The sequence below is a fragment of the Peromyscus eremicus genome, chromosome 2, assembly GCF_949786415.1.
Source record: "Peromyscus eremicus chromosome 2, PerEre_H2_v1, whole genome shotgun sequence".
Taxonomy (NCBI): Eukaryota; Metazoa; Chordata; class Mammalia; order Rodentia; family Cricetidae; genus Peromyscus; species Peromyscus eremicus.
In genome coordinates, this window is record NC_081417.1 from 77,592,661 (window position 1) to 77,610,550 (window position 17,890).

The 17,890-nt window shown below is 41.9% G+C and overlaps 1 protein-coding gene across 6 annotated transcripts in view; it reads left to right on the forward strand.

The window, feature by feature from the left end:
• Musk (muscle associated receptor tyrosine kinase) overlaps positions 1–17,890 on the forward strand; it is a 91,177-nt gene that overhangs the window by 55,859 nt on the left and 17,428 nt on the right. For 4 of the 6 annotated variants that reach the window (XM_059255772.1, XM_059255773.1, XM_059255774.1 and 1 more), the window contains 3 exons: positions 822–981; positions 10,119–10,125; positions 16,422–16,685. In XM_059255772.1, the coding sequence (XP_059111755.1) occupies positions 822–981; positions 10,119–10,125; positions 16,422–16,685 (431 nt within the window). The remainder of the gene's footprint in view (positions 1–821; positions 982–10,118; positions 10,126–16,421; positions 16,686–17,890) is intronic. The other 2 variants (XM_059255776.1, XM_059255777.1) reach the window with 1 other exon arrangement.

A 17,890-nucleotide genomic window follows, 5' to 3' on the forward strand; every position in this document is an offset into this window, starting at 1 on the left:
GTATGAGTGTCTTGGACCCACAAACAACTTTTCTTACTACACATCTATCAATATGATGTCCATTTATAGAGAAGTGATCTGATATTATGAAGTCTAAACCTCTTAATCTTGTCTGCTCCTATCTGCAGAACAGGATAAATTCTGGAGCACCTACAAAGAGTATCATTGGAGCTCGGATTAGTTATCTGTTGATACCTCACAAACCAGCTCAAAGCTGAGTGAATTAAAACAATAACTGTTAGTGGTCACAAGTCTGTGGGGTCAACTGGATGGTTCTGCTGATTTGAGCCAGGGTTGACAAATGCTGGGCTAGTCTACTCTTATGACTGGCAGCTGGGGTGTGTCCTGGTTAGTCCATAATAGCTTTCCTCATATGTTTGGTGGTTTGGGGCTTTTACTGGGAGAAAGATGGACCATGTTTCTTTCTTCTTCCAGTGTCCTAAGGTTTCTATTGCTGTGAAGAGACACCATGACTACAGCAACTCTTATAAAGAAAAATATTTAATTGGGCCTGGCTTACAGTTCAGAGGTTCAGTCCATTATCATCATGGTAGGGAGCATGGAGGAGTCCACGCAGACATGGTGCTGGAGAAGGAGCCAAGAGTTCTACATCTTGATTGGCAGGCAGCAGGAAGTGGAAGAGACACTGGGCCTGGCTTGAGTATCTGAAGCCTCAAAAGGCCTAGGGACAGGGAACTTGTGTCTATGTTTGCTAATGCCTGTTGATCATAACTGAAATGCTTTATCCTTCTAGACTACCAATGTGGTGTATGAGGAAAGGGTAATCTAGTTCTGCCTTTTATTTCTCTCATACCCATCAGGTTTCCTCAGGGTCCATTCAAGAGAGTGTGAAAGACCGGGTGATTGACTCAAGACTCCAGCTCTTTATCACCAAGCCGGGACTCTACACGTGCATCGCCACCAATAAACATGGGGAGAAATTCAGTACAGCCAAGGCTGCAGCCACTGTCAGCATAGTAGGTAGGTGCTGCTTGTTTGCACTGCTCCAGGAGAGGGCCAGCTGGCACTCCACAACATCTGGACTAGAGCCTCTTTTACCACCCCAGTCCCTTTGAGGCTAATTCCTTGTTCATTTGACACTCTTGAGTGATGGAGACATAGACTGTAACTTTGTTGTATCAAAAATTAAATCTCAACATTCTCGTTCAAATGAGGGATACCAATTTATAGGACCTTATTTTTTCTCTCTTTCTTTCCTTTTTTCTATTTTGCTTCCCTCTGCCCATCTCCTCCCTGTCCCTATCCACAAGTCCTCCCTCCCTCCCTCTGCTTCTGTCTCCCTCCTTTCCTCTGCCCCATCCTCCCTTGACCCCTTCTCCCTTCTGAGTTCCTTTCTTCCTTTCCTCCCTTCTTCCTTTTCACACCTCCTCCCCCACCCTCATCTGGATTAAGCAAACTTCCCAAGGCTCTCAGAAAGGAGAGAGATATTTAACATGGCTGAACCAATTTCCACATGGCTGTGTGTGTGTGTGTGTGTGTGTGTGTGTGTGTGTGTGTGTGTGTTTCCACTTCCTGTGTTTATCTATGTGACAGCAGGACTTGCAGGTATGTTCATGGGAAACAGCTGACACATGGGTTTCTAGGCTATCTACATTGTGTTATGAAGGGTTATTTTTAAAAGTTAAATATTCAAAAGGCTTCTAGGCACATTTGTGGAATTCCTAGAGGTGGAAATAATCCTTGTATCAGGAAATGCCAGGCTTGTTAGACCCATAGCAGTCCTACTGTTCAAGGACCAGTCGAGAGGTGGTTGGCCTGACATGAGAGGCCAGCACTGGAGGACTCAGGGCCAGCTCCTGGAGCCTGCTGTTTCTTATTACAGACTATTCCTTTGATCTTCCCTGATGGAGAACTTCCCAATAGTGCCTACGATTTTTTAATCTAAAATGAGTAGAGGCCAAAGAGTGTAAGGAGCAGTAGACAAGGCCGGACCTTGGGGACATGTCCACAAAGGCAAGAAATAGGCTGCCCCTACCATCTCCTTAGAGGATCTGTCTGTCTACAGGTCTTTGGTCACTGCATCAGTTCATTTATCTAGGCAATGACAAGAAGCCAAAAAGCGAATTCATATGCTAAAGAGAATAATAAAATGATTACCACTTACACTGCACTGTGCTGTTTATAATGGGCTTTATATGCATTGATTAAATATGATGGTTGTGGCCCATTCTGTGGAGCATAATAGAAACAAAAACTGATTAACAATGGATCTTGCTTTCCAAGGACCAGCATCAAGAAGGGAAGCTTGTCAGCCATGTGCATGCTGGCGCAGACTCTGTTCTGTCCCACAAAGACTGACTGCACAACAGGAAAGCAAGAGAGCTCAAAAGGAGACAGACCATTTGGATGGACATGGCTATGAGATGGAGAGGTTGAAGTGTGTTTAGAAGGCAACTAGTCATTGTGCTGGAGACCAGGAGGTAGAAAGTAGCAAGACAGATTTGAAATGTTAAGTGCAGCCAGCTTATAAAGAGCCTGCATTGGGTTAATTCATTCCTCCATAAATGGGAAGTCATTTCTTCATTGTAGAGGAGGAAGTGAATGCTATGGCCAAGTACACCCTTCAGCAAATCAGCACGAAGGAAGTGACATGAGGCTGGCGAGCATGCCCAGCCGGAGACTCCTCTGTGAGCCTAGAATACAGTAGCAATGATAGGCACTGAGAAAAGAGGAGGGACTATCAGACTAAAATTGAGACTTGCAAGTGCTCGAATGTGCCACTGAAGTGGGAGGATTAGTTAATAAATGCTTGGGATTCCAGTATGTCACGTGGGAAGGAAGAGCACGTTTACACAGGAGTATTGCAGGCGTATAAGCTGACGGGATTTGGTTCAGCTTGTTCTTCCACTAGACAGAGATAAACACTAGTGTTGCCAGTCTTCAGAGAGTCTCATTTACACAAGTTCTTGGTTTTGCAGTGATAATTCCTTGCTAGAGTTTCCTCTTCTTCCATCTCTCCCCTAGATGGCAAAGAAGAAAGGGATTCACACTTCAGGGGTGTCTTCCAATATCTTGGATCTAGACAAGTCCAAAGCTGGAGAACTTGTGATTTCCTCTCTTAGCTGAGTTAGAACCCAAACAACTTCCCTGGAATGACTTGCTGCCTTTGGGAACCTTCTAGAGAGTCCTAGCTCTTGGCAGCACAGCCATGTCCATCATCAAATCCCCATACAGAGTCTGCTCTGTAGCCTTAACAGTGAGGACACCTTGTGTATCTTCACTGAGACCTGAAGGCAGGCTTGATGACTCTACTCAGCTGCCTGTGTCCTCCATGGACCTGAAACCACCTCTGTATCTCTTGCAAGGTGTGTAAAATCAAAGCACAATTTAGACTTCTTCACCCAATCTGTTGCCCATGCACCCATGCCATGCTGTTCCGATGACAGGAGTGCTGTCACCCCATGTCAGGACTTTAGAATTTCAAATGCAAAGTTGAAAAAAAAATCTGTCTATCTGTCTGTCTGTCTGTCTGTCTTTCTCTCTCAGCTTTTTTTCTTAATGACTATTTGGTATATAGAGATTAGGGTCCACTATCTACAAAAATGTATATTCAAATTCTTCACCTCTTTACCTTCCTCTTGTCCACAGCAGACCAGCTGGCCTCCCAGACCCCAGTGTGGTAATCTTTAATCTATAGCCTCTTCATCATAGATACCAAGATGGTTGTAGAGACAGCACTATGAGCGACAAGGAAAGAACCTAGGAAAACAGCTATTGCTACCCCACCAAAAAAGCACATTCATTCCATGGCATGATCTTGCAGAAACTATGAAGGCTACTGAGCACAACTGGCACATGTCTTACAGAGTAGAAGCATCTCTCTGTCCCTGTCCTAACCAGCAAGAACCAGATCCAATTCCATTAACAATGGAATATACCAACAGAGAGATGCATAATCCTAACATGTTGTGATATCTTCTTTCAAAAAATTAAACAATTATGATTGTTTGTGTAAGGGTGGTGTGTGTGGGTGTACACATGCCATGGTGTACGTAGAGGTCACAGGACAACTCTGTGGATCCAATTCTATATTTCCATCTTCATGTGCATTCTGGAGCTGGAATTCAGATTGTCAGTGCAGCAAGCACTTTTACCCACCGAACCAACCACCTTGCCCTCTCAGTGGAATCTTCTTGTGGTACAGAGCTCCGTAAGTTATGAGATAGTCAATAGAGAAGGCAATGTCCAGGGGTAAGGGATAAGGATAACCAGCAAGGAAAGACCAGAGAAAACCACAGCGGGACAGGGATGGGAGTGATGCCTAGCTTGGCAGGCAGCAACAGAGAAGGGTTTTCAAACTGATGTAGCAGCAGAGCTGAATGCAGATGACTGATGAATATCAGTCTCCTCGGTAGGACCAATCAATGGCCAGCAAGACTGGTACCAGGGATGATGTCACTAGTCCACGGGTCTGACAATAAGATTGTATGAAAGTCACTTTAGAGTTGGGAAGAATGGGTCCCTAGGAGTGAGACTTGAAATTATCCCGGAAAGTGTGATCTGTAAGAGCTGGGAAAGGACCATCAAGGTGGAGCACACAGCAGCAGGAAGGGCTTCGTCTACAACCCCGTTAAGTCAAGCCCTTCCTGGCTCCACACCTTCCTCTGAACTTCACGAGAAATGTCTGAATCTGTCTCTCTGCATGGCCATAATGTTGCACAATGTTGGGATTCAAGCAAAGAAATGTGAGTATAGAGAAAAGAAAAAAGAAAAAGAGTTAGAAGGACTACAGTGGCCATGGCCAGTCAGAGCCATGCCCATCTGTTGGGGAAATCACTACATATCCTGTGCAGTCACCTGCCCTTGTTCCCAGCTCCTCATCTGCCCTCTGGTAGGTGTTACTGATTCTCTGACCTTCTCCCACTCTCCCCCAGGCAGTCCTAATGAGTATCCTTAGTGTGGTTGACTAAGACCTCTCATTTACAGGGCTATATGGCATTTTCTCCTTAACTCTTCTTAACGGCGGCTGGATGCTTCATAAAGACCTTTCTGGGATCCCAAAGAAACTACCTTCTAACTCTAGAGTTCTGCTTTGCTCAGTATTCCAGGGAGGGGAGGTCACTGTGATGAAAAAGAGATCTTTAGCACAACATTAATTCAGGGGTTGGAGAGGGGACGGATTTCTAGCCAGGATGTCCATACTCTCCTCAGATGTCCAGGAGCTGAATGACACCTGCTCTCCAGACGGTCCTGACTCTGATGGCCTCTGGTGGCATTGCTAGTGGGGCTTCAGTCACATAGAGTGTCTCCTCTTGCTCTCCCGTCAGTGCCCCTCACCTCTGCTCCTGCTGCCTTCTATTTCAGCCTTGCCTCCCCCCAATGCCCTGCATCAGTTCCCTGTCACAACCGTTGTGGCTTGGAAGCCTTGTCTCTGTTATTTACTCAGCAGCAGGAAAATGGGATGTGGAAAGACTGGTAACCCATTGTGTTTAGGGTTTTGTCTCATGATATTTCTAGGGTTTGAAGGACAAGGAAAAGAAAGATCAGCCTTCGCTTTCCCAGCAACCATCCATGTGTTGCCTAGACCCTCACCCGTTGTCTGAGAAATACATTTATTTCTGGGACATTTACACCTGATAGTAGGCATCAAAAGGAGCCATGAAAGTTCCTGAGCCTCTCCCCATGAGCCAGGAAACTTAGATCCCCTTCACCACAACCCCCAAAGGCTCAAGTTATGATTTAAACTCACAGGATGGCATGTATTTAGCAAGATGTCTTCTCTTTGTCACTAGAACCCTTGGCCTTCGGGTAGAGAACAAGACAGCCATGATCCTTGGAATGAGCACGGTCTTGATCAGCCAGAGACGATCAGAATAATCACAGAGATACACACAGCTGCATTTCCCATTTTCAGTGGCATTAGTAAGTCCTTGTTCTAGCTTCATTTCTGGTCATGTGACAAATAGCCTGGCCAAAACAATTTAGGAGAGAAAAGGAAGTTGTTCCCCCTGTTACTGAGGGAAGTCAAGGCAGGAGCTTACAGACAGGCCTGCTTGTCTCTGCATTGGCTCTGACCAGGAACTTACTTCTCAGCCAGGAAGGACAGTAGGAACCATGAAGGATAATGCTTGCTGGCTGGGTCTCCAGCCAGTTATACTCAGTTGGCTTTCTTATGCAGCCCAGAAACATCTGCCTAGGGATGGTCTGTCCACAGTGGGCTGGTCCCTCCTATAAATTATCAAGATAATCTCCCACTGGCCAATCTGCTCTAGGCAATTCCACTATTAGAGATCTCTTCTCAGATGACTCTAGGCTTGTCAAGTTGGCAGTTAGAGCTAACTAGGACCGTCTTTTATATCAGTGAGTTCCAGGGCTCTGAGCTGCTTATTTGATCTCAGAACACTGGGATGAACTTGTGGTTACTTCTTCCTCCTCCTACTATTCCACACTTCGTACAAACAAGTAGAGAGTATCTTTCTCTACAAAGTGCTCTGGCATTTCATTGTAACATTATCTGGTTTTTAGAGTGATACAAAGTGCTTTGTGTTTGCCCTTATCAAACAGGGAAAGAATAAATGAGCACTAGCCCATAGCCACACTCAATTGTTAGCAGATGTTCTGCGGTGAGACGTACAAGGCACAACCAGGAAGCTTTCTGGCATTACAAATGATGTGTGTTTCAGAAGAGGACCATTATTTTACTGATTTTTCCAGATAATTTAAAAAATACTGCAACTATGTTGGAAATTTCAGAAATTGAAAAAACATCTAGTTTGGGAAATAGAATAATTTATTATAAAGTACAAGTTTCATGGACTCCATTGCTGGTTCCTTAATCATCCAGATCAGGAAAAAAAAAAAAAAAAGAGAGGAGAGTGAGGAGTGAGATAGGAGGGAGGAGAAAGAGGAAGGAGAAGAGGAGAGGAAAGAAGAGGGGGGTGTGGAGAGGCACTTCTGTACCTTTGTTACAGAAACACAGAGGCACTCGGTGAGTGAGGGCACCCCCAATTTTCTTAGGGTCACCCTTGAATTGTCGTCGCTTCTCTGTGCACACTTGTCGTCGACCCGGAAGTGTATCTCAGCCGCTTCTCCTCTCAGGTGCTGTGGCTGGGTCCTCTTTGGCATTTGCTCAAGCTGATAAGGACCCCATAGTAATTTAGAGTGGGGGCATCATTACACACATGACCTCAGATTCCTCATGGGTCAGTATCTGCCTGCTCAGCTGCTCGTAGAATATGTCTCTGTTCTTCCTCATCACAGAAATTCCCGGTTGCCCCCTCCCACATGCTTCTGCCTGAATAGTGAAGAATTGTCGAGAGAGCCTTTGGGAGTTTTCATTCATTAAGGAGTCCCTGCTTGCTTCTCTACAATTCAGAAAAATCTAAATCCTAATTATTAAGTCAAAGTTTGTGGAAAGGATTAGCAACCCCCTACCTCTCTCTTTATTACTTTTTCTGTGTTCCATGTATTTTTGTCCTACAGGTGTGTAGGTGAACGTGTGTGGATGCACAAATGGTGACTTGAAGTTGATATTAGGATCTATTCTCATTGCACCTCCTCTGTACACACTGGAGCAGGGTCTCTCGCTCAAACCCCTAGTGCACTAATTTAGTTAGTCTTGCTAGCCAGCTTACTTTGGGGATCCCCTGCCTCTGCCTTCTGAGGCTGGGGTTACATGTAGCTAGAGATTTCCTGCCTGGCCCACAGTCAGGACAAATCTCTCTCACCCGCCAGCCCCACAGCCCCTCAGACCCGACCAAGTAAACACAGAGACTTATATTGGTTACAAACTGTATGGCCGTGGCAGGCTTCTTGTTAACTGTTCTTTTTTTTTTTTTCCGAGACAGGGTTTCTCTGTGTAGCTTTGCGCCTTTCCTGGAGCTCACTCTGTAGACCAGGCTGGCCTCGAACTCACAGAGATCCGCCTGCCTCTGCCTCCCGAGTGCTGGGATTAAAGGCGTGCGCCACCACCGCCCGGCTGTTAACTGTTCTTACAGCTTAAATTAATCCATTTCTATAAATCTATACCTTGCCACGTGGCTCATGGCTTACCGGCATCTTCACATGCAGCTTGTCGTGGTGGCGGCTGGCAGTGTCTCTCTGACTCAGCCTTCCACTTCCCAGCTTTATTCTCCTCCTTGTCCCGCCTACACTTCCTGCCTAGCCAATGGCCAATCAGTGTTTTATTTATTGACTAATCAGCAACACGTTTGGCATACAGAACATCCCACAGCAGTTACAGGCAGCCATCACACCCTCTGGGCATTTATGTCGATGTCTAGGGCTCCAAACCTCCTCCACTCTCGTTTGGCAAGTGTTTTAACTGCTGAGCCATCTCCTCATCACCAGCAACATCTCTTAAACAAAAATGAGAACCCGTCCGCCTAACCTGCCTAACTCAGCAAAAGACTTAGCAGATTTTATTTTTCAGAATGGAAAGGAAGTCTGAGGTATTTCTGAAATGACTGACCAGTGACTCCCCTGGTGGAATGGATCTCACAGACTTTACATGGCTCTTGACACTTCTCTTATGGTCTCTCGGGAGCCTGCCAGTTCCCATTACTGGATGTAGTTGGGGATGTGTCCTAAAGGGATACAGCTCCCCTTAGCACTAGAAGGATGCAGGCTTCTGTCTCTCAGATTGGCAATTCATTCGGAAGGGACAGGAGTTTGGAGGTCTTTGCTGGCTAGCATCATGATCTGTATTAAAAGTGTGTGTGTGTGTGTGTGTGTGTGTGTGTGTGTGTGTGTGTGTTTATTGTGAATCTCAGAACAAGCTTGAATGGCTCATAAGTTCAAGAGGAAACAGCGAGATGGCAAAGTCTCAAGATGACATGTGCAACCAGTGTATTGAAGTCTAGACTTGACATGCACTTGGTCCCCAGTGACCAAAGAAATGACGCTTTCTAAAATCTTCTTTTCCTTTGGGGAACCAAATCCATTCCAAGCTTTTAGGCAGATTCTACAACTCTTAGGTGATGTTTAAGAATGAACACCAGCAATCTACTGTAGATGTAACCAACCATCTTATTAAATAAGAAACACAGAGCCGATTCAGAGAAGAAAGCCAAGAGGTCAGAACTAAGAGCCTTACCCTTCCTGCTTCAGCTATCCTGCTTCAGCCAAGAGAGCTCTCCGAAAAAAAGGGCCTACTTCCTGTGTGTATGCCTTTTTATACTCTAGCTGTTCTGCCTTCTCATTGGTTGTAAACCTAAACACGTGACTGCCTTGTCATTGCCTGTATGTACCGCCACCACCGCCACGCACTTGCTATGGCTCTAAAACTCTGACTCCCAGGCAACTTTATTTATTAACATACAATTAAAATCACATTTCAGTACAAGTAAAATACCACCACAATCTACTCTAGTTTAAACTCCAGTCTTATCATCCACTTTGACATTCCTCTGCTTCGTTCCACCCACTGATGAGCAACCATTCTTTCAGGACCTTGGGGGAACAGATGAAATGTGGCCTGCTGCTGTTGTACAACTAGCTCCCCTTCTTCCTCTGTTCTAGTTCCTTTAAATCAAAAGAGAAGAGGACTTCTAGAGGAAAGAGCAAATGGCTTTCCTGAATAGACACTCAGTCCTCTGTGCTGCCGCTGCAGTTTCTCTGACTAATAATAATACAGCTAGTGATTAGAAACCACATCCCAGTGCCAGTAACACCTATTAATATCTACCATCTATCTATTCATATCTATCTATCATCTATTATTTATCTATCATCTATCTATATCTACTATCATCTATCTATCTACCATCTATCTATCTAATCTACTATCTATCTACTATCTATCTATCTATCTATCCATCTATCTATCTATCTGTCATCTCTTCTATTTTCCTATCTGCCTGTCTACCTTATTTATTAAATTAATTGCAAAATTTGATGAAATGGGTATTTTCTTTCATGTGTGACTCGTGGTGCCCATGGCAACCAACACCTGAAAAGATTACAACTCTGGGGAACAGTATTGTCTCAGTCTCCCCCAATTCCACCTGTAGTCTCCCGCCTCCCAGTAGAAGCAGAGAACTTCTCAGAACCTTTGGTTTTAGTGGTTGAATTGTCAGATGAGTGTGTGCTAACTTTCCTCTGTTCTTTTTCTTTGTCTGTGGTTTCCTATGGGCATACACTTCCTTTCCTGTTACCAGAGTGGAGGTAAGAATCCATTATTATTCCACTGTTTCATGTCACTTGGGGTTTTTATGCGATGCATCAATGATTTTTCTACTGAGCACTATAAACTTTTTGAACATTTTTAATGTCTAAAGCCATTTACTATTTTATAAGATTATGAAAAATAGAGATAAAGGTAACTAATGTCAAATGAATATTTACTGTGTGTCAGATGCTCTACACAAGTTATTTACATCCTCAAGATATCCCTGTCACATAGGGACCATGATTGTCTCCATTTTCAGAAAAGAAACCAAGAAACTCTTTGCACTAGAAACTCACTCAGGTAGAAATGATGCAAGTTTGAAATGCAACTCAAGACCCACTCCAAAACTCTCCTTCTTGTCTTTTTCCAAAAGATTAAAAAATATCAACTTATAAAAGTTTTTATCTATAGTGTTTTATATTAAATTGACTTTCATAAAAACCTAGCATAGAAGTTCATGCCTCTAATATCAGAACCCCAAAGGCTGAGTCAGGAGGACCAAAAGTTTAAGACCAGACTGGGCTGGCTGCATAGTGTGTTTGAGGACAGCCTGGGCTACATAATGAATTTGAGGTCAAACTGTACTACATGACACTTTGTCTCAAGACAAGCAAATGAAAGAAAAAAAATACCAATCAAACAATTCACCAGGTATGGTGTTGTCTACTTGTCAGACATAGAACACAAAACCAGAAAGATCAGAGTTCAAAACCAGCTTTGGCTTAATGAAACCCTGTCTTGGAAAACCAAAAAACAAGTGATTAAACAAACCTCAAAAGCTTTAAAAATTCTATGGTGTAGTATAAGTACAAATGATTAATCCATAATATCAATAATGGCCATTGCAGTTAGTGTTATGATACCTGTTCTCATTTTAACATTACAGGGATTTTAGGGAGAGGTATTATTATTATTCATACTTTTCCATACAAGGTACCAGATGCAGCAAAGGTTGCTAGACACAGGTCACAAAGTGATAGGCCTCCATCAACATTTGGACAGACAGACTCCAGAACTCAGACTCACAACCACTGCACAGCAGTGTCTTACCAAGGGGACTAGAAACTGAGAATATAAAATCTAGACACTGATTTGAATTCCATGGAGTAAAATAACTCGATGCACAATAACATGTGGTTCCTTCTAAATCTCATCTCTGATAGACAGCTGTACTGTTCTGCTGTGAGGTGACTTGTTAGTTCTTAAGTGGTTCTCACAGTTCGTAGAGGCAGTAGACTGACCCCTCTCAGCAGTGAAGAACTCAGCAGTGAAGCCCAGTGTCTACTGAAGGGCCATATGATGTGAGCACGGTATGAGCTGAAACACAAACCATTTGGCAATAAGACACACACGCCACCTTTTGTTCCCATGCCTGTTAACATAACTGTTCTTCATGCCTCTGTTACAACCAAGTACTCTATTCCTGGGAATATATTAGAAATCGAGACACAAAACCAATTTTACTGTCCCATGCCCCTGGAGGATTTATATTTTCCTGCACATAAAAATTAATTGTAAGATAGCATTAATACTGAAATCATAAATTCCAAGGGCTTCAAGAATAGACATAGATCATCTTCATGCAAGTGAATTCAAATAAAGAAGTTTAAGCATGCTAGTAGATAAATAAATGCTAATCAAAGAATAACTTCTAACTGGATGTGGTAACAACACAGGTCATCCCAAGCCTCAGAAAGTTGAGACAGAAGGGTGTGAAGTTTTGAGGCTGGCTAGGCAACAAAGTGAGACCACATCTCAAAAAATAAAAAGAAACCACCCCATCTACTTTTCTCTTGTGATAATGTAAACACTCTCAAACTCTGATGATAGTGAGAAAAATCGCTGGTTTTATAATTTTCAACTTAGAAATTTTTATTAGTCTTAAAATGGTTGTATCTGTAGACAAAAACATCCACTTTTAGAAATCTATTCTAATGAAATAATAAGATTTACGAAGACTAGTCACAACTGCTGACACTCATAGATATAACATATAAACATTATATGTATCTACTGATAAAGGAAATTGATTAGAAGCTCTGTTTTTTTTTCTTAAGGCACAGGCAAAGGTTTATAATATGCTTGAGGCAAAAATGCAGGATGCAAAAATATATTTACAGTTCAATTCTGATATTTCTGTATATGAAGAATATAACCTATTATACACAAATATATGATATATAAAATACCTGTCTAAAGGACTGGCATTATTCATTTTTAGTTTATAAATGTATCTATATTTATTTTTATTTGTTCTTTGAGAATTTTATGTGGTATTTTTTTTTTATCACATTCTCTCCCTGTTTCCCAGCTCCTCTTAGCTACTCCCCTACCTCCTTACCCACTCAACCTCATCATGTTCTTTCTCTCCGCTTCTGGGAGAGACAAAATCAATTTTCTCCATTTCTTTGGTTTTTAATAAAAAGCGTTTCTTCTGTATACTCTGGTGCATTTTGTATAGAAAACAGCTCTTAGCTTTTGCTCACAGGAAGCACCAGAGGTCATGTCCTCCTCACTGAGAACATTGCGCTTGGCAGTTCAGCTAAGTGACATTTGATCGGTATGCTGGAGCGGAGGTTGGCTAACATTTTCTGTAAAGGGTCAGATATTAATATGTTCGCCCAGGGAGCCACACAGACATTGCTAAGGCTGCTCAGCCTGTTGGTTTAGCACCAAACAGCCATGGGAAGTGTATCAACAAGGACAGTGGCTTCTTTTCAAATAAAACTTCATTTGTGGACAACACTTGACACGCATGTCGTTTTCATGTATCTAAATATTCTTTCAAGTTTTTACAACCTCTTAAAATGTAGGTATCATTCTTAGCTCTCAGGGGAAAATAAAAAGTCTGTAAAACAAAAGTATAAACTTTAAAATATGAACAATATGAATGCAGCCATATCTAGGAACAGGTTAAAGAGACTTTTCTGAGGACGTGTTGACTAGTGTTAATAACAATGTAGCACTCTTTAAAAGAAATTCACTAAGTAGATTTTAAGTGTTCTTACCACAAATCGTAATATGTATCTGAGATAACACATGTTTATTAATTTAACTTAGCCATTCCATGATACATGCAAATTTCAAAGTATCATGTCGTACACACTATACAAAACTTCTGTCAGTTAAGTGTTAGTTAAAAAGAAAATTTTGCTTAAACAAAAGACTGAAAAATGTCATTCATCTGCTACTTTGTCATTCATCATGCCCCTCATGGTACACATATGTGAACATTTAAATTGGTTTTAAGTACATCTAATTATGAGTAGCTATAGTTGATCATATTCCAAGGTTGTAAAATATTATCAATTTTTGAATCTGGGTATTTCTTTAAGAATTGAATCTGACAGGTCTGGAGGTGTATTTGCTGGTCTCTGGCTTAGCAGATGAATCATGTACAGACAACAGGCAGCTGCTTTGAAGACAAAACGGCTCAGAACCTCGGCTGTCACCTTTGTAGGGGAAATGCGACAGTTGCTATGTAAGGGAAGATCCAAGGAGAGGGACAGCTATCAGGTGTACCTCCACTCCAGGAGGGCCATCATAAACCAAACAGGACATAGCTGGGCCTCTGTATATGCCTTTGGACAAAGTTCAAAGGGAAGAGATGGTGCCTCCTTTACAGAAACGGGAAGGTAGTATTTCAAAATGTGATTCAGACATGCTTTAGTGGAGAGAAAAGGGAGGAAGAATCGCATGAATGTTCCATTGGACTTCAGGGCCGTCCTTCATAAGAGAAGGCAAAGGAGGGGTCTGGGACCAAATACCCATTCTTGTCACTACAGAAGGTGCATGACCAGGTTTGGATGGTCGGGAGGTAAAAGAAGAATGGGTGCCATATGCAACATTAACTTGTAAGTTTAAGAGATGGTCTTTTATTTTGTTTTTATTTTATTTTTATTTATTTATCTCTCTATTTATTTATTTATTTATTTATTTATTTATTTATTTATTTATTTATTTGTTTTTTTTTTAAACAGGGTTTCTCTGTGTAGCTTTGGTGCCTGTCCCAGATCTCTACCAGTCCAGAATAATCAGCATTCTGTAAATAGAGCTCTGTGGCCTCTGCCCCACTGTTCAAAAGAGCAGCAGAACCAGCTGCCCATAAGACTTCCCTGTCAGTGCAGAAACTGTGCTAGAGACACACAGCTTCAAATAGGCAGTGCAAAAGTCCACAGAAAACACGTGGGGGGGGGGGCGCCGCGGGCTTTCTATTCACCTCAACTCCCAGTTTTTGCTAGGGGCACCATTCAGCATTTTTATTATTATTACTTAATGATAGATTTAGAAAATCTCTGAACTAAATAATTCACTTTGCATCCATTTCTTTTTTTTTTTTTTTTTTTTTTTTTTGGGTTTTCGAGACAGGGTTTCTCTGTGTAGCTTTGCGCCTTTCCTGGAACTCACTTGGTAGACCAGGCTGGCCTCGAACTCACAGAGATCCGCCTGGCTCTGCCTCCCGAGTGCTGGGATTAAAGGCGTGCGCCATCACCGCCCGGCTGCATCCATTTCTGAGATCTAAAATCTGATAGCTGTGTAAAATTTGAGTTTTATAAATATCTTCCAAAAAAAGGGGAAAAAGTTAAAAAGTTAAAATGTTAAAACTGTAACTAGGCAGTTCATAGGTAGGTAGATAGAGGGGTCATCTCTCTCTCTCTCTCTATATATATATATATACATTAATATAATATCTATATTATATTACATAAACTTACAAGTTAATGTTGCATATGGCACCCATTCTTCTTTTACCTCCCGACCATCCAATTATATATTATATAGATATAGATAATCTCTATATCTATCTATATATATGTACATTAATAATGTATATATACATAATGCATATTAGTTTGCTTGGGCTGTGAACCTAATCAAAGCGTATGTGTGCTATCTAAAGGTTTTACTCAAAACCTGTTCAACTCCCCTCTTTTGCTCTTTTATTCTTCGATGACTAATTCCTTATTTCTGAGACCATGTTTATTGGTTTTCTTTTTCTTTTCCAAAAAGATGTATTGTCTGTGCAGTCAAAGGAAAATCACCAACGTATGTTATATTTCAGTGTTCATAGAAAAACAAAATTCGCTTCATTCAGTAGTTAACACTCAACATTAGAACCTGGAAGAGTCATCCTGAGGTCAGAGACATTGTGAGAATTATTCATCTTTTACAGGGTTCAGGGTTTGGGTTTTTTTCCTCTTATTCACTCTCATTTTACCAAGATGTAACAATATGAGACCCATGGCAAACCAGGATGAGCTACTTCTGCTCATTAGTTATTAGTCTGTTCTTTTTGAGCTACAACAACCACGACTCTGTTTTTTTTGCTTAGTGCCGCCACAGACTGCATTCACTAAGTGGGTTATTTTCTTATTCAGGGGTTTTTATTTTAAATATCTCCCATGAATTAAATGGTACATGAATGATTTTGCTGGCTAATTAGTAAATGACCAATCCAAACTGAAACTATCCCATGAAACATGATTTTATTTGGATTCATTGTGTCTTGTCTAATGGGTTTGTTTCAAAGACCTGACAGTGTTGATTTATAGAGTATCAATTTTTCAAGCTCCAATAGTGTTCCCTAACCATTTAAAAGTTCACAAATTTCAGTGAATTTCCTTACTCGAAATCTTCTATCCAATGGTAATGAAAAGCTAAGTCTTAATAGTAAATATCTAAAATTAATAGTATACATTTAAATGAGAAATATGATTGAAGTTTTCCATCCTGTTAGCGATTGAGATCTTACAGAAACCATAAGAATATGGAAGACCATGATGGTGCCTACACATGATAAATATTCAATAATTGTCAGTCTATGAGTGACATAGCCAAGATGGGAATGTACTAACCATTTCGGGTACTTAGCTACGGTAACATACAGATTGTTCTTAAAGCTGCCGACTTTTCCCATGGGAACAATTGATATGTTCTCTCATCTGTTATCCATCACAATTAATGTCTTTCTTGGATTATATCAGTTTATGTGCAAGAAGTGTGTGAGCTGACGGTAGTGAGAACAATCATTCTGTGTACAGTATAAACAAACAAACAAAATGCCCGAATTCATTCAGCTCATGATCCTTTCCAAAGCTTTCCACAGCCCGAGGTATCTAGAAATGACACTGTTGCTGCTGGAAACGGGGAGAATATTCGGATGCAATGTTTCAACACGTTTGCCAGGACAGTTTCTCCCTATTTCCGTGATGCCAATGTGAGAGGTGGTGGAGGCAGAAAGGATGCCAAGAAATTGCGTATGACTGGTTATGCGGTTCATCACTTCTTTCAGTAAATCCCAGAGAGACAGCAAAGGCTACTGCGCCCAGTACAGAGGAGAGGTGTGCGATACAGTTCTGGCCAAAGATGCGCTTGTCTTTTTCAACACCTCCTACTCGGACCCTGAGGAGGCCCAAGAGCTGCTGATCCACACTGCGTGGAGTGAACTGAAGGCTGTGAGCCCACTCTGCCGGCCGGCTGCCGAGGCTCTGCTGTGCCAGCACCTCTTCCAGGAGTGCGGCCCTGGAGCAGTACCTACTCCCATGCCCATTTGCAGGTAAAACTTTGAAAATGAGGAAGAAATTCCATTCTTTGTCTGTATGCCAACAGTTTGCAAAAGAAGACGCTGTTATGTACAGGATGCCTGGCAAAATTTGCCATTCATCCGAAAGAAGTGATTAAAAGGACGAAATTTCTCCCATTTAAACCATTGATGGCAAACTATGATATAAGCACTCTGAACTTACAGAAAATATTAAAGTCTGGCTCAGTCAAAAGGTGTCTTGCACACCACAAAAAGAGCCCTGTGATAAATGTGTGCATATGCACACACAGGAACAAAATTCCCTCCTTGATAGGGACATAGGATACCTGTTATACTCTGCGTGTGTATGTGTGTGCACACGCACGTGTGCGCATTCATATGCATGCTACATAAACTTGGGCTGCACCCAAGCCCTTACATATTTTAATTATTTTCCCTTTTAAATTACTTTCTCCTCTTATTATCAGCCCTAACAATCTTAATTTGGAATTACTCAGGTTTGTCTTGATGCAATTTGTCCTAGTAAGCCTAAACAAAAAATGAACTTCCAAATTCCAATTAGTCCAGCCAGCCTTTCTTCAGCTCAACAACCTGTCCAAACTTAACAGTGTCCCACTGGGTCATTCCTCTGGCGTCTCAGGTGGAAGTGGGGATGCCCTCAGGGCAGAACTCTGCTTCTCAGGGAAGGGCTGCCAAGGAACCCAGAGTGCTCCTGTACGTGGTTGCTGGAGCTGCTGCTGGATTCCAGCGAACAGAGCAAGCAGAAGTTCAGAGTGTGGCCTTTCCCAAGCCCTGCCCTAGGCCTGAGGTGACAGCCCGTGCCCCTTAGTTTGTACATTCTTTAAATGATCGACCTTGTTTCCGTATCTTTGTTTTTAATTTTTAAAGGTTTATTGATTTTATTTTATGTGTAGGAATGTTTTCCTGCATGCATGTGTGTTCACCATGCCTATTGGCTCCCCTGAAACTACAGTTACAGATGACTGAGCCAGCATATGGCTGCTGGGAACTGAACCCGGGTCTTCTGCAATGGCAACAAGTGCTCTTAACCTCTGAGCTATCTCTCCAGCCTCTGTACCTTTATTTTTAATATGAACGTCAAGAGACGATATATCAGGGACTCTTATTTAATTCATTCCAAATTTTTAAAAAACTAAAAAAAAAATAGTATTACCTCTCACAGTACAGTATACCTCATACTATCATGTCTTGTATTA